We start from the raw sequence: 16,625 nt of genomic DNA on the forward strand, positions 1-16,625 counted from the left end.
CCAAACAGTACCAGTACCAGTGTTATGTTATCCAAGAAATGTTTATGAGTGGGAATTCCCACCCCTAAGGAGGGGGGAGGGGGGTGGATCATAAACATTTAACTTATATAACGAATGGGATTGCTGAGATGTGCGTGGGTGAACGGTTCCCAAGGAACGCAAGTGCAAAGGTCAAACATAATACTTCCTGTTATGAATGTCAGTGGGGATTCCCCGGTGGGATTCCCACTCGATAAAAAGATAATACACACTCCTAAATGAAATTATACGCCTCATATTGAAAGCGATTGAAGCCCGGCCGTGCCTGTTTGAGCTGAGAAGAGCAATTTCATAAGCTTACACTTATGATAATGGCGGTGTCTGCTATGGAATCTGTGCGTGTTGTAAAATCAGCTACTTGTGGGCGAAGTTTGGTCTTCACTTCAAAATTTGCGAGGGGACAATGTATCCTTGAAGAATTGCCATATGCATACACACTGCACGACGACAAAAGGGGACTCTACTGTGATTTTTGCCTCACAAAATGGTGCTGATTTTTAATTTTGGTTATAATGTGATAATAAAAAGTGATAGGGTCTTTATGGCTTAATTTAGGGGTCCTATATAATATTGAAATGCAATTGCTTTCTTTTTATATATATTTTTTTTCTTGGCCAATTAGGTTAAATCCACTGAGTGTAGAATATCATTCACTTCACTTGAATGACAATATGATATTAAGAATAGGCCTAAATAATATTTATTAAGGCTATGTCTATGATTGAATTAAAAATCGTTTATTGTCATGATAATAATATAGATCTAATGTAGAAGTCTAATAATGATTAAACTAATAATTATTATCCTAACTTTTGAAATAAAAGCAAGCATTATTTCATCAAATTGCACAAAACTCAAAAGAGGTCAACATAAGTTTGTAACTTTTAGTAAAGTATCTACTCTTGTATTTTCATTTAAGGTATTTGTTTGGATCTAGTACAGGACTTCATTATGTTACATTTTAATGACATTCGTTTAGGTTTGAAACTGTTTTGAATATTTCAAGAATGATAATAACTAGACTTGAATTCGTCACTTTGACGAATTAGGTGATATGTATGCTAATGTTCAAGATTTTATATGATCTTTTAAAATGCTCTTCCCATTATGGTCTATCCATATATAAAGTTTTAACTGTGTAGCATTGATCATCATGGAGATATGGAAGATATATTGAAACTATATGACCAAATTTATCATTCCTGCAAAGTTCTACAGAATTTGCAATTTCAACTTTCAATTGTAAATTTCGACATAATTTGAGCACCTGATTAAAGAAAAGGTGGCACATTTTTCATAGTCCATAGTCTCAGCAATAAAATACCACAATTTGGGGGAAAATAGCGCCTAGATGACGTCACGATAATTTTGAGTCACTGAAAAGTCATACAGTTCTAAGTTAGACTAATATCTATCATCATGGTAAGTTTCATGATAATGGTTTTATTCATTCTTGAGATATCCTGCAAACAAATTATGGCAGAATAATAAATAAATAAATAATAAAGAAAAATCTTGACGAAATCAATAGATGATACGTATTACTACGTACGTATCACCTAATAATGTTACTAAAAAAGGAGCTTATAAGGCGCTTACCACTAGAATCAAGTCAACTCCAATATTCATCTTACTTTTAGTTCAACTCTTAAGAAGTGTACCAGATGCAATGATGTAAGCTACTGCAATAAATCATGTCAGGTAAAAACAAATCTTTCGTTTTGGTTCCCTCCAACACATAAACCCATTACCTATATAAGAAATGAATGATTCCTGAATTAAGTCTATGGAAATATTAAAATCTAAGCTGTCAGTGTCCCAGTGAGTTGAGATAACTCTAAAAATTAAAAAAAAATCATAACATTTTCCCAGAGATAGAGATATTGTAGTAAAATATGTCCATCTCTGGGAAAATATTAAGATTTTTTAGTTAAGTTGCTCAGCATTAATTATGACAAAGTTTACGGAGTTTGGGGCTATGTTATATTTAGTATGGTTGGCCATTAGTGACAGAATGGTTGTTTGAAATTAGTGGTAATTGCAGGAACTAGTATGCAAAAATAATCAAAAGAAATAATCAATCAATCCTGATATGTCTTTACTTATATGAACAGTTTAAAGAAGTGATATTTACACATAATTATGATCAAAAAGGTATTAAAGATTACGAGTATCTTTAAAATGAACCGGTAACATTGTTGAAGGTTGATGAAAAAAAAATGCGTAATTTTTGTATGAAATGTTACTTATTATATATATATTCCTTCTACTGTACTAACCCTCTAACATGCACAAAATTCTCTAACCACAAAAATATTTATTGTTTTGTTTGAAGGCGTCACTGTACAACATACCTTAACAGTAGTAATTTACCCAACCGTTTTTCCATGAGAATAAGACATAAAACAGGCTTTTAAAAAAATCTGTCAACACTTAATTGTTTGGAATGGTATATAAATCCAATTTATTGCTTTGTGACGATTTACATTCACCTGAAATTTAATTAAATCATAATGATATAGATCAGTTTTTCGCAATTTGATCATTAATAATGGTCTGTTACCACTCAAACTGTTAGATTATCTTTAATTGTACATCTAGCATTGAAGTCACTAACTTAGCACCATTTTCTCTCATCTGAACAATGTTACCAAGTCCCTTTAATGGCTGTTGGTAGACTAACTTAGATTGTCGTTTGATACGGCTTACATTCTTATTTTGATGTTTGTACCCCGTGCAGCGAGGAGACTGGGCAAGATGTCACAAGCAAGACTGCAAAACACTGAAGAGAATACACCCCTTGCCATATTCACACGTAGTTCAGCTTCTATCTCATATTATCCACAAGCAAAAACGATCCCCTCCATGCACTCAGGATGATGAGGATTGTTTTCCAACCACCGTAGACCAGTTGGAATCCCATCATGAGAAGCTGAGCGATACAAGAAGGAAGGACTTTGAGACATTGTTGTTTTCGTTGAAGTATTACGAAGATGATGTCTTACCCGAGCCAAGCACCTTGTTGAAGATGTTTGGGGCGACTATCTGCAATTACTTCTCAATAATGGATAATGATCTGATTGGCATTGCAGTTGGGATATACTTGAGGTGATTTCAGTTACTATGATTGATGATTGTTTTACCTGACTCTAGGAAAGAATTCATATGCTTGTAAGTAAACAACCAGGGGATCGACAGCATTAAGTCCACTGCAATAATAACCTACTTTCAATAGAAGCAGAAAACTCAGACAAACCAATCAAAAAAAGTATGAGCAAAATCGGATAACTAATAAGAAACTAAAAAGTTTATGAGTTTTTAATGACATGAAAAACTTTGAAAATCACAAGACAAATCGGCAACACAATCATGGGTCTGTGACGTCATTGCCTCACTATCCACTATTGTTTTTTTATATAATACTTTGTCATAATTAATGCTGAGCAACTTAAAAAAAAAAAAAATCTTTATATTTTCCCAGAGACGCAGTGAGTATCTTTATAGTTATCCAATTTTCCTCAAACTTTTTTCCCCCCGTTTCTCCTGTTTTTTCTAAATCTATTGAAAGCAAGTTTTTGATTAGTGGACTAAGCCTTTGATGCCTTATGCTACGTTTACAATATGTTCCCGGCGGCCACGGCAACCCCGTTTCGAACCACCGTGGACGAAACGGGATTGACGTGACACAATGCGGGGGACCGTATGGGCGAACGTGACAGCCCGTGATTGCCGTGGATACCGTGTCAGATTTTAAAACTGTCAAAAAAATTGCCAGGGCAGTCACGGTGCGGATGAGAAACCTAGTAGGCCGTAGTAAAACGGGGTGAACGTAACACAATGTAAAAGTACTTAATAGGCCGTCACAAAACTTGGAGGTGGTCCGTAGTGGGACGAGAGGCCCGCACATTCCCCGGCATCTTACGGTCTTTTCAACGTTTAGTGCACGTTTTGTCACAGTTGCTTCACGGTTGCTGCGCATTTTGTCCCGTTTTGCCACGTTTTGCCAAGGTTTGCCCCGGTTTTCACGGCAGGCCAGGGTGTATGGTAGCCGTTTTGTCGCGTTTAATCACGGCGCATCCCGGCGTCCGACGGTTTACGGGCCCGGCGCGTTGCGTTCTGACACGGCGCACACGGTCGGGAGGTAGTATATAAAAGACGGGCGCGGCAGGAGCTTCATTCGAGTCTGAGCAATCGACGACACATTACTGCATCTACAATACGTAGACAGAAGGCCAAGCTATGCCACCGAAGAAGCCAAGACGTTCGAAGGCTCTCCGTCCTGCACCACCCCCACCACCATCAGTAGTAGAGGAGAAGGAACAGCCTGAAGATCCTCGCCGTTCACCCCTGCCAAATGAAGAAGAGCATACTGCTGTTGCTGACCCAGTCCCTGAACAGGAACCTGAACCTGAGGCTGGGGAGGCTGAGGAAGACGCACCAGCTAGGAGGAGGGCAGTCCCCAGGTTCGTCACCACCTCTACGGAGGATGAGAAGGAACTCATCATTGACTTCTTCCAGCAGCATCCTACGCTGTACTTTATTGCTTGGGAGGCCTTCTTTTCATACCGTGGGCACAACCGTGCTCCAAAGCTGCCCGGCGTCCACGTTGCATCCGTAGAAAGCCTTGAAAGAACGTGAAAAACGTGTCAGACCTTGATCAGAACGTGAGAAACGTGAGGGACCCCATCAGAACGTGACGGGCCGGGAGGGAATTAACTGGCATCCATGGTAGCCCGGGGCCGAACCGTAGTGCGCCTTGGAGCCTCCGGGACTCAGCAGCCCCTTTCCCCGCACGATCCGTCACGGATACCGTGAAAGACCGTGAGAAAACTTGACAAGACCTTATGCTACGTTTACACTATGTTCCCGGCGGCCACGGCAGCCCCGTTTGCCCGAAACGTAGTGCGCCGTGGGATTCAAGTTTTGTTACGTCTTGCCAAGTTTTCTCACGGTCTACCACGGTATCCGTGACGGGCCGTGGGGGGAAGGGGATGCTGAGTCCCGGAGGCTCCAAGGCGCACTACGGTTCAGCCCGCGTTCTACCACGGATGCCAGAACGTTCCCTCCCGGCCCGTCACGTTCTGATGGGGTCCCTCACGTTTCCCACGTTCTGATCAAGGTCTGACACGTTTTTCACGTTCTGTCAAGGCTTTGTACGGATGAAACGTGGACGCAGGGCAGCTTTGTAGCACGTTTGTGCCGGCGGTATAAAAAGAAGGTCTCCCAAGCAATAGCAATCATGGTATTCTGAGACCTCGCGTTGTGTCAGACCGTAGTAGAACGCAACGCACCGTAGCGTGCCGGGCGCTTAGACCGTCCCACTACGGACCACCCCCAAGTTTTGTTACGGCCTATTACGGACTGTCACGTTTTGTTACGTTCACCCCGGTTTATTACGGCCTACTAGGTTTCTCATCCGCACCGTGACTGCCGTGGCAAATTTTTTGACAGTTTAAAAATCTGACACGGTATCCACGGCAATCACGGCCTGTCACGTTTGCCCATACGGTCCCCCGCGTTGTGTCACGTCAATCCCGTTTCGTCCACGGTGGCCTGAAACGTGGTTGCCGTGGCCGCCGGGAACATAGTGTAAACGTAGCATAACAAAACTTGAACAAAAAGAAAAATATTGCCAAAATCCCACGGCGCACTACGTTTCGGGCAAACGGGGCTGCCGTCGCCGCCGGGAACATAGTGTAAATGTAGCATACCCAAGGGCACAAGCATATTGACCTGATTTTGAACCTATGACCTCCCGGCTACGGGACTACTGCTCTACCACTGAGCCGTTGCGCCTCTTTTGATCTATATGACAAGTAATCAGGAACACTTTCTGAAAGAATTAGCTCACATGATAAGGTGCTGAAAGAATTATCTGGAAACAAATGATGTGTCCATTTTCGAATTCCAAAGGGAAACAAAATGTAAATAAAGTTCCAATTTTCAGCAAGCTCTTTTATTAAAATTTAGAACTGTAGAAATACAAATGTTGTGTGAATAACTGATTAAATCTTATTAGTAAACTTCATTCATATACATGAATATTTTGTTTAAAAATACATATATATATATATATATATATAAACAAGTAAATCAACAATTGGTATAGTTTCTCGAGTAATCGCAAATTAACAATAAACATTGTAGCTTGTATATACAGTGGTAAATGATATTATAACAAATAATTATATAAACAAGAAAGTCAACAAGTTGTATAGTTTCTCGAGTAGTCCCAAATTAACAATAAACATTGTAGCTTGTATATACCATGGAGATATAAATAATATTATAACAAATAATTATATGACACGTACCAGCCTATGTTTGACAATAAAGATAGATAACAAATGGGAATGATAATTTCGATATTGATGTTCTAAAAAAGAACAGAAGTGATCAATTATATTTTCATTCTCAAGTTTCATAATGATTACAAATTTCTCTTCATCGCTAAGATCTTTAAACTGTCCAGATATTTCAGCAATTTTATTGAGAAATACCCCCCCCCCCCTTTCAGCCTTGTATACAGTACAATCCGTTATGGTATAACATTCTTCCCAAACCCTTCCCAAGTTATAGTCATTACAAGTTCTTAAATGTGAAGGTATTTTTTCCGGACGTCTATATCTTCCAGTTTCTATCGGTAGGCTATGTAAACTTATTCTAAATCGGCAGATATTTGTTCGTAGTTTACGGTTTTTAACTATGTTTGTATAGCTCTGCTTTAATAGATTATATGTTCTCAATTTATTGCGTTCATTGCCATTTACACAATCACTACATATATCCATCAAGAACTGGCGGTGTTAAATGTCTTCCATTTTGGTTTCTATTTCTTCTCCAACTACTATATCACTATCGGTAATGTCATCCAATTCTAAACAATCATAATTTTCATCATTTTAATTGTATGTAAAGCATGATTCCATTGGCATAATATATTAGTACCTTGTCTCTTCCCAATCCAATATATTCATTTTTTTGAAAATAAATGTGTCATTATTATGTTTTCAAGAGCATCTATGTTGAACCATTCCTGTGATCCTAACTGTGCATGGGTGAGTGATGGGAGAAAACTTCGAATCAGGACCATTAAAGATGTCAAAGAAGGAGAAGAGGTAAGACCACATATTTGTTCTCAAATACCACATTTATTTTATTCCTTATGTTCTGGATATGCACTTGAAAAAAAATACCCTAAATATTTTTTAAGAAATGTAATTGACTGTTGCTTTATATGGATTCTGTCAGGATCATTACCAACTCATTTCACCATACAAATGTTCAGGGTTAGTCTACCAGTGTTTATAAGATTTTAATCAGCACACCCAAATGGTTCAGTTTATATGTGGGAATCCAAAGATACGATTATATCAGTTCTAGATTTTGCAGTGAAGGACGCTTCAGCTTTTATGAAGAACTGATGTATATTCTTAAGATTCTTTAGACATAATTTTGTCACAATTTTGGAAGATATCACTATGGTCAACATCCATAAATTTGCTGGTAAGTCTGGTCATATGAAAAAGAATCAATCAAATCTATGAACTTGAAAAACATGATGGTTTTACTTGTACATGTATTATAACAATAACATGTGCTTATAATTTAAGATCCTTACAACCGGTTTTCGTTTGTTTTTAGTGTACAATCACCTATGTAGATATCATGGACCCAACTAAAAAGAGACAGGCTGACCTGAAAGAGAGATATCAATTCACCTGCAAGTGTGTGAAATGCATCGAAGAAATCAATGTGAGTCTTTACTTTACAGTTTCATTCTTTGTTTTACTCTTCTCAAATGCTGCAAAATATCCTGAAAATAAAAACTCCAGTAGTATACCGGTAGGTAGTTTTCTTTTAAACTACATGTACTAGATATCTTTGAATTTGAATTGTATTGATGGTCTCGGGATAAGGTCTGCGGTTTCATTAATCATTGTGCACCATTATCACTTCCAATGTTCAAAGTAGTTACACAATATATTTGGCAATACTAAGATCCACGAACTGCTTTACTTTCTATTATTACTCAAATTTGAAATAATGATATAACTCTCAAGTATCCTATGTTCATGCGTACTTTAGCCAAGGCAGTTGATACCTGCATGAATCTATTCTCAGTAATGCACTGGATAATAATTGATTTCCAAAGTCCATATAGAAATTGTTTCACATAATATAACATTTCTTATTGTCAAGCTAATCTTTTTTACATTCTAATTAAATGTTTTCTGTATATTTCAGGCAGATGAAGGTTTAGGTGAAGATCTCCGAGGCCGTCTGAATAAATCCTGGGAGCAAATACAGGATCTATTGGAGTTACAAGATATCCTTTGTTGACATTTCAAGTTTATCTAGAAAATGAGTATACTGTGCGTCCCAGAAAAACCGAAACCGAGAATTATCGATGTTTTATCATAAATTTATCACAATTATAATTGATAAGTGACACATATTGGTAAAGCTTAGATCCTCCTCTTTCACTTGATGCGATTCATATAATGCATATTTCACGCATGAGTGATTAAACTCAATTTAAAGTCATTTGGCGGACGGTATCTGAATGTCAAAGAGAAAATAACATTTCTAGAAAGTTGAGTTACCGCCCTTTCATATGACACCTCAATCAGGAAAAATGAGCTAGGAATAACAAAGTTCTTTTTGTTTAAAGTAGTGCTTGCATTTCCATAATTTTATTAAACGAATTCGTTTTCACTTGCTGCCTGCCGTAGCAACAAACGGAATTAACAAAGGACTTAACTCCGTTTCGTTGACAATCAGCCGAAGACTAAAGACTTCATGCATGGCCTGATTGTCAATGAAACGGAGTTAGGTCTTTCGTAAATTCGCCAAATAACTTGTTGGTTTCCTCTCTTCAAATTGATTTTAATCACTCATGCGTGAAATATGCATCATATGAGTTGCATTAAATAATAGAGGACGTTCTCAGCTTTCCAAATATGTGTCATTTATGAATTATAAATGTGAGTAAGTTATGATAAAGCATTGATAATATTCTCGTTTTTTTTCTGGGACGCACTGTATATTGCCATATTACCTGTCAATAAGTTTTTAGGTCGCTTTTTTATTTGCTCAATTTACATTATACAAATATCCTTCATTGTACTTTATTTTTCTATCTCGATTCCTTTTTCCATTTTTCTACTTGTATATGTCTGTCTTCCCCTCTCTCTCTCTCTCTCTCTTATACTCTTTCCTCTATATTCCCAACTCACTGACTACATGTTAGTCCTCCCATTTTCTTTACCGGTATTCACTTTGCTTATTTCCAGTAATATCACATTTGTATTTCTCTCCCTTATTATGTGTCCTCTCATTTTGTCTGTATACATTCTTCCATGCTTTTTGTCCCCATCTCAATTGGTTTTCATTGCATATGGGTTGACTCTTTCTTAATGGTGAGATTTACATTGGACCAAAGTGCTACAGCTGTGTGAACCCTACCTAAAGCTGATGGACTCTTCCAACAGTCTTCTAGCAAATCATCATCTCCTGGTGAAGATCAGACAAGGGGCAATTAGAGCATGCGTACACATACAAGAATGGGAAAAATCCGTTGAGATGGGACAACTGAACATAGAGTCTTTAAGGTAATAACGGGTTCGTTATACACATGACACAGAACAATTAGTGCTATTCAGATTAGATGTGTGTTTTTTTTTTAATAATGAACAGACTGTAAATGGTACATTAATTAAGCTTTTATGAACACTGATCAGACAGAGGAAGTGTGATATTTCAGCAGATCTTCCCCCTAATAATGCTTGTTAACACATGACGTTTGGCGTTGTGTGGTAAACTCTTGCTGGAATATACTAAGGAATAAGATACGGGTGGATGCCATGCATTTGTAATTGTACAAGGGGGTAATTTTGCAGGGGTATTAATGTCCTTGAGGGGTAATTGTCTAGGGGCTAATTGTCCTAGAACCCACTGTACATTTAGCAAAACCATAGTTTTATGACTGAATGTGTATGTTATTTGATTTAGATATCACTATGGACCATACAGTGCCTCGCTGGGGACTCACCTCCTGGGCATGGGTAATGTACTGCTTCAAATGGGGAGACTTCAGGAGGCCAGAAAATATCTCACAGAGGTAACTATTTTCCTATAAATTGGTGGGACTGTCTTCTAATGAAAACTACAATAGTGGTTATTTTCATTTTTGTACAGAAATTGTTTCCCTTTTTTCCTTCATTCAGCTCTTTTGACAACATTTGACTTTGCAGCTGAGTAGAAGAGTAGAATTGTGCATTTATTTACGTTTACTATTTAAGGGATAGTTGAGTTTTGTTGCAGAGGGCACTACTCGAAATATTTTTTGTGAGATAATGAAAAACTGAGTTTCAAATTTGAAAGAATACACAATTTAGATGACAAAATCATCTTTGTTTGATAATAATCAGTTAAGAGACGGCTGAAATATCCATACATATAACAATTTCTAATATTTCTGGTGCCCTACAAATAAATATATGGTTAATTTTGAACCAGCCGTTGAAAAGCGAGATAGCGCCTTATTCGTTTTATATTCCAGTCAATGTAAATATTGGCTTTTTGTTGGCTTTTACGTGTTGGTTATAATACGCACAACCAGTATTGTTATTATTAACTAATCAATTAATTAACGATCACCGTACTTGTTTAAAAGTTGAGGTGAATTGGTATGATCGTATTCAATCTAAATTCACACATTTGGGGGTCTAAAATTACCTTCATATCAGTTTCAGATACTAAAAGGGCACTAGAAATGTCATAAATAAAAAATAAGAGCAAAAACCATGCACTTCGAAGGCATTTGCGGTCTTAAACAAGAACTCAACTATCCCTTTAAGTAAGTGCAGGCATTAGTTTATCTGTAAGGATGGTGTGTATGGGTTGGGGGTGGGGACGATGATGATTAAATGCCATATACGATACACAGTGAAATCCAGAATCATCTGAGGTACCCCATCCCATTTGACCACCCTGTTATAGAACAAGTGAACAAGCTTTATACATAATTGTTTGGGCTGAAAAAGGCTCATAAACCCCCAGTAAATGATAAGCAAGTTTGTTGTTTACTGGACATTCTTATTCATAACCTAAATCGTGTTAGTAGCATTGATACAAATTAGCTAGGACAATAGATGAACAAGTTCACAATCAATAAGGAAGGAATTTGAATTACTTTAATCCATGCTTTTACATAAAGACAAATCTAGAGGAAGTGACCTTGTTAGCATGCGAGGAACATGTAGGATGATGTAGATCAATATCTTCTTCTCATCACATCAAACCAATAAATGCATCCTTTTATGTCATCAATTTGTATGAAAAAAATGTCTCTTATATTTGTGATCAACTTGTTGATGATCTCTCGCTTTAAACTCTCCTTAAACTTTTCCTGTCTTTTTGTGCTTCTGATTTAGGAGGAGGTTAATTTGATACCAAAGGTGTTTGTTATTTATTTATTTTTTTTAAATTTCATTTTTTTTTTCAGGCAAAGAGTGTTTTGGAGGTAACGCATGGTCCACAGCATTCATTCATGATGACACCGTTCGTGCAAAAACTACTTGATCTGTAGATGTAGATAATGCATGGCTAACAACTTTCCCGAAGGTCACCCCTTCTGTCTGTAACTGCAGATAACACGTCATGTCTAGCGTCAGTTACTGATGTCAACATAAATACGAGAAATTTCTCTGTAGCAGTAGATGACACGGGAAATACTGAAGATGGACGGACAGATCAACAGTGAGAATAAGATCGAAAGGAAACAAGAAGAGACATATTAAACAAGTTTGAGAAGCTTGTATGCATACAATTAATTCGAAATGTAGTCATTGTAGTTTGTTCGACCCAGTTGGGTAAATGTGTAGGACTCGTTGTTCCTTGAAATGCACTGTGCGCTGATTAATTACGGCTGCCGGAGCTAAAGCTAGGATAATAATATTTCCAAAACTCTTTGGACGCGCATAGAGACGTTATGTAATGTGATATGCGCTATACAAGAACCGAATATTATTATTATTACTTAATTTATTTCTTGTACATTTAGAATTTTGAACACCAGGGCCCTGTTTCATAAAACTTGTTTTCAATAACATGTTACAAGCTACTAAAATCCTTGCATTTGATTGGCTGTGAGCAAATTTGTCATAGATAGGCTATGTGGCAGTTGTTATTGATAACAAGTTTAATTAAACAGGGCCCAGTTCTATTCAAGGAGGTGTTGGAACCATTACCTCATTCAACGTCTATTTCTTCATTTAAACAATTGTATTTTCATTGATGTACTAAATAACCAGTGATGCCATGAATGTTTATATACATGTGTTGTATATATTGTTTACCCATTTGAATAAAAATGTACTATGCATGTCGTTAATTAGTCATATATCGTTATGGGAGTTGCTTGTGAGTGCTTATATTACTTGTTATAGTTCTGGTTTATTGATGATATATGTAGTAGTAGTAGTAGGAGACTTTATTGGATAACTTGTTTAGCACAGGGTTATTCTGCTACAAGGTCACGAGAGATGTTTTTATGTTTTGCCTTATTTCATTGTTATTTTGTATGTTACCATACAGGACCAATGTGAAAAACAGCTTTGGCCGACATTGTCATCCTTTATAAATAAGTTTAAATAAATTAGGAATAAAAATGTTTGAGAAATAATATAATGGCTAGAGATATACCATTCATTCTGTTGCTAGAGAATTTTGAATCGGGGGGGGGGGGTAATGCTAGGTCAGAAATATGTTGTCAACAAGTAAAAGAGAAAATTTCCTCTAATTGAAGAGATAATTGGTACTTCCAAAGTCTGACGCCATTCAAAGGAACTCTAAAAAGATTGTACATGTATTTGTTTATCTTTTTACAGGTGTATTTTAAAATAAATTATTATGTCACTCAAGCTGGAAACTTATGGAAAACAGAAGAAAAAACAGCACCTATTTATGATACACAATAATCGAAATTCCACTTAATGTCTTTTATGTGAAGAACACTTTACTTGTACACAGACATGCTGTATAATCATGCTTTAATAAATAAACAGCAATCTTGAACTGTTATGCTTTAAAAAATATGTATTTGTTTTTAGAGTATAAGAGAGAGAGAGAGAGAGAGAAGGACAGAGGGGTGGGGGAGACAATTGGATCAGATATTGAGAGCAAGAGATATTCAGATGCAATTTTGGTATCAGAGAAATACACAATGTCAGTCATAATTGTAAGAAAGGAATTATAGGAAGTGGAGACACGAGAAGAGGAAGAGTAAACAAAACTCATTCAAAGTATGAGAATCAGAGGAGATGGATATATAGAAGTCTTGTACAAGGACAAGTTTACCACATAACTACACACATGTACAGTGAAAGAAACAAGAGTGAAAATGAAAGTTGATGGACACACTAACAAGTCAAACAGACTGCAGATTTAGTTCCTTTCAATAAATTCCATCATACCAATATAACTCATCAATCTTGCATCAAGGGTTGTCATGTGCTCATCCTATTATCTTTTATAACGTGAACTTTTTTCCAATCATTGAAATTATCATTCGCATAATTTTTCACCTTTTGACCATTTTCCTCATGCTCTTTTCTTGTCACTTTCAATATTCCTTTCTCACTTTCATTTTCTTCTCCTTGGTGACTCCTCATCAGTCATTCTTTCTCACTTTCATTTTCTTCTCCTTGGTGACTCCTCATCAGTCATTCTTTCTCACTTATTTTGACCCTTTCCCATTCACTCTTAATTTTGTTTACTATTTCTCACCTTCCGTTCCTTGTCTCAATTTTTCTAACTTTTCCAATATTATTGTTCACTCTTCATATTGTGTTTTGATTTTTAACTCTTCTTTCACTTCCTTTTTCGTTTCATTTTTTCCCTTCAGTTCTGAATACATAATAAAATTAGTACACCTGTAGATATACATGTACACGGGGAAATATAAACTTATTTAAAACAGAATTAGCCGGGGTTCCAAGTTAACCGAAACTACACTTTCTTTCACTCACTCTGTGAGCTACTTTTTAATCTCGTCTTTTTTCCCCACTTTCAAGGCTTTCAGTACATCCACGAGCTTATAATGAAATCAATAAATGAACATAGATTCACAACTGAAAGACTTCACTTTCTGAAATTTATTTTTGATCATTTTGTTGTAACAAATATAAATATTCAATTGCCTATTTTCATATATTAATTAGGTGATCTGCAGCAGATCACCTCTTGATTTTGTCAGAATTTTTCTCTTTCTTTACGTTTTTTTGTGGCAGATTTTCTAAAAAGGCACCATCCAATCACCGTCAATTTTAACCACTATTTCCCCTTGATCACAGGGCCGAGCTGTATGAGCCGAGTGGTCAAATAGATCAGTAAACAGTTGTGATTGTTTGTAAAGTACCATCTAGCGATCATTTCTTCGTCATTCAGATCAGATCAGATCACCAAATCTAGTTATCTGTGTCTCAATGAATTATCTTTATAAAATTGGAAATGTCTGACGTTCCCGCTTTCTAGTCTAAGGAGTGTACAGCAGCCGCTCTAAAACTGAGCTTTAATATTTCAGCAGTCTTCTGAAGATGTTCGGCTGATTGATAATGAAGTATCCAGATGAATCATTCCAAACCTGCAGCAATGGAAATATTAGAAAAATACAGAAAACAGTGAGAAACTAACACATTTTCTTGAAGCTGGCCATCCCCAGTATCTAATCACCACTTGCAAGAAAGCACGATACAAGCCCTATTGCATTTACTACAATCATGCTTTACTATTGTTATTTTTCTTTAAAAAAACTTGATTTAATAGATCTCAAAAAATCTTGGTCTGTTGTTGTTTTGTTTGTTTGTTTTTTTTTTCTTTCAGAAATCAGATACAAATATTATACATAGTAAAATATGAAATGAAATATTTATACATGTACATAGACAAAAATCGGTGGAAAGCCAAATTCAGCAGTGTTTATAGAACACTTATTATTCTCCCTTGGGGTCCTTACACTACAATATTAACATAAAAGCGACTAAAAGCAGGATAGAAACGAAACATAAATACAAGTTTTTTTTAAATACCAAAGTAACAGAATTCAAAAATAATATCATACTCACGCACACACACAATCATAAAACATAATGTTGACCCTAAAAACAATATTTTGTTGTACATGGACTTATTAAGTAGCCTATCTACCCCCTAATTACATCTCAAAGAGTTGTTTTCATTTGAGATAAACTTATGATTAATCATGGGCCACGTGTCTCGACTACATTACACCTCAAAATTGTTCCAAAATTTTATTATACACACAAAATTTACTTCAGTAATGAATACGGGCAAAGGATAACATGTCCGTACCTTGTCTGATTAAAGTTCTTCAAGACCCATGAGCTCCAGAATCCTCAAAATAACTTTCTGGAACGTTTATGTATGGGGGAGGTACCGTCGATAATGTCAGACTGTTGGGTGCACACAGAGCTAACAGTAACAGAGAGAAGGAGTTATCTGAACAAACCCTCAACACAATGCATTCACATTCCCCGATTGTCATTTTTAATTTCAGTTTGATTTATTGGCCATGCGTGCACAATGAAAAAAAAAAGCACAATTGGCATACAAATCATTCACTGGCTGTTTCCATAAAAATATCGAGTTCCATATTAGCATATATTAACATGGAATCAGAAAATAGAATAACAAATTACAAATACATATATTTATAAGACATAAACATGAATGATTTAACATAGCAATACGTATGCATCACAAGGTAAACAGGAAATAGAAAACACGCCGCAGTTAGAGACAACAAAGCCCAGTAGTAGAATATATTACATGTACAGGGAAAGCAGAAAACATCAAATAGTTAGAAAGAGAGAAGCAAAGGTAATAGGAGCGGGGATAGGAGAAAACAGAACAAAGTAAATAATTGTAGTAAGAATGAGAGAAAGTCGAACGAAGCAAGAATTGACCAGAGTAGAGGCAAAGGTTAAAACATGATCGAGGGAGCTATAGGGAGAGGTGGTAGAGAGAGGGGGAGCATGTACGCACAAGAGATTAGGACGTGAGAGATCAGAATGGAAGAAAAAGAGATGGAGGAAAGGGGGAAAAAGGATGAAATAAAAGTAGCAAGATATATGCATAATACAGCATTATGACCTTCCTTGCAATCTACTTAGATATTTCACCAAGTTGATTTTCAATGTGCACATCCCACAATGAATAACATATATTAGGTATGCATAACCCGAGTATATGACAAGCGAATTATACAAAAATAACCGTACCAAACAGCACCAGTACCAGATAATAACAGTTTTATATTATCCAAGAAATATTTATGAGTGGGAATTCCCACCCCTAAGGGGAACAAAAATCATACTCATTCACCTTGTTATAACGAGAGGGATTGCTGAGATGTGCGTGACTTGGGTGATCGGTTAAGCGGAAGGATCACAAGTGCAAAGGTCAAACATAATACTTCCTGTTATGAATGTCACTGGGAATTCCCCGGTGGAATTCCCACTCGATAAAAAGATAATACATACTCATACAACTGCATAGCTGAA

At 36.5% G+C, this 16,625-nt stretch overlaps 2 protein-coding genes across 2 annotated transcripts; both read left to right on the forward strand.

Moving 5' to 3' along the window:
- The first annotated feature begins 277 nt into the window (after window positions 1-277).
- On the forward strand, window positions 278-8,415 carry LOC105441143 (histone-lysine N-methyltransferase SMYD3-like). Its single transcript, XM_030997019.1, has 6 exons — window positions 278-526; window positions 1,680-1,740; window positions 2,780-3,147; window positions 7,055-7,157; window positions 7,684-7,794; window positions 8,287-8,415. The coding sequence occupies exons 1-6, from the start codon at window positions 345-347 to the stop codon at window positions 8,380-8,382; spliced, it is 921 nt and encodes a 306-aa protein (XP_030852879.1). The 5' UTR covers window positions 278-344; the 3' UTR covers window positions 8,383-8,415.
- An 883-nt stretch (window positions 8,416-9,298) lies between these two features.
- LOC115929005 (N-lysine methyltransferase SMYD2-A-like) lies at window positions 9,299-12,133 on the forward strand. Its single transcript, XM_030997020.1, has 3 exons — window positions 9,299-9,653; window positions 10,054-10,162; window positions 11,549-12,133. The coding sequence occupies exons 1-3, from the start codon at window positions 9,517-9,519 to the stop codon at window positions 11,630-11,632; spliced, it is 330 nt and encodes a 109-aa protein (XP_030852880.1). The 5' UTR covers window positions 9,299-9,516; the 3' UTR covers window positions 11,633-12,133.
- The last annotated feature ends 4,492 nt before the right edge of the window (window positions 12,134-16,625 follow it).

Source organism: Strongylocentrotus purpuratus, unplaced genomic scaffold (assembly GCF_000002235.5).
Source record: "Strongylocentrotus purpuratus isolate Spur 01 unplaced genomic scaffold, Spur_5.0 spur5_scaffold_4, whole genome shotgun sequence".
NCBI lineage: Eukaryota > Metazoa > Echinodermata > Echinoidea > Camarodonta > Strongylocentrotidae > Strongylocentrotus > Strongylocentrotus purpuratus.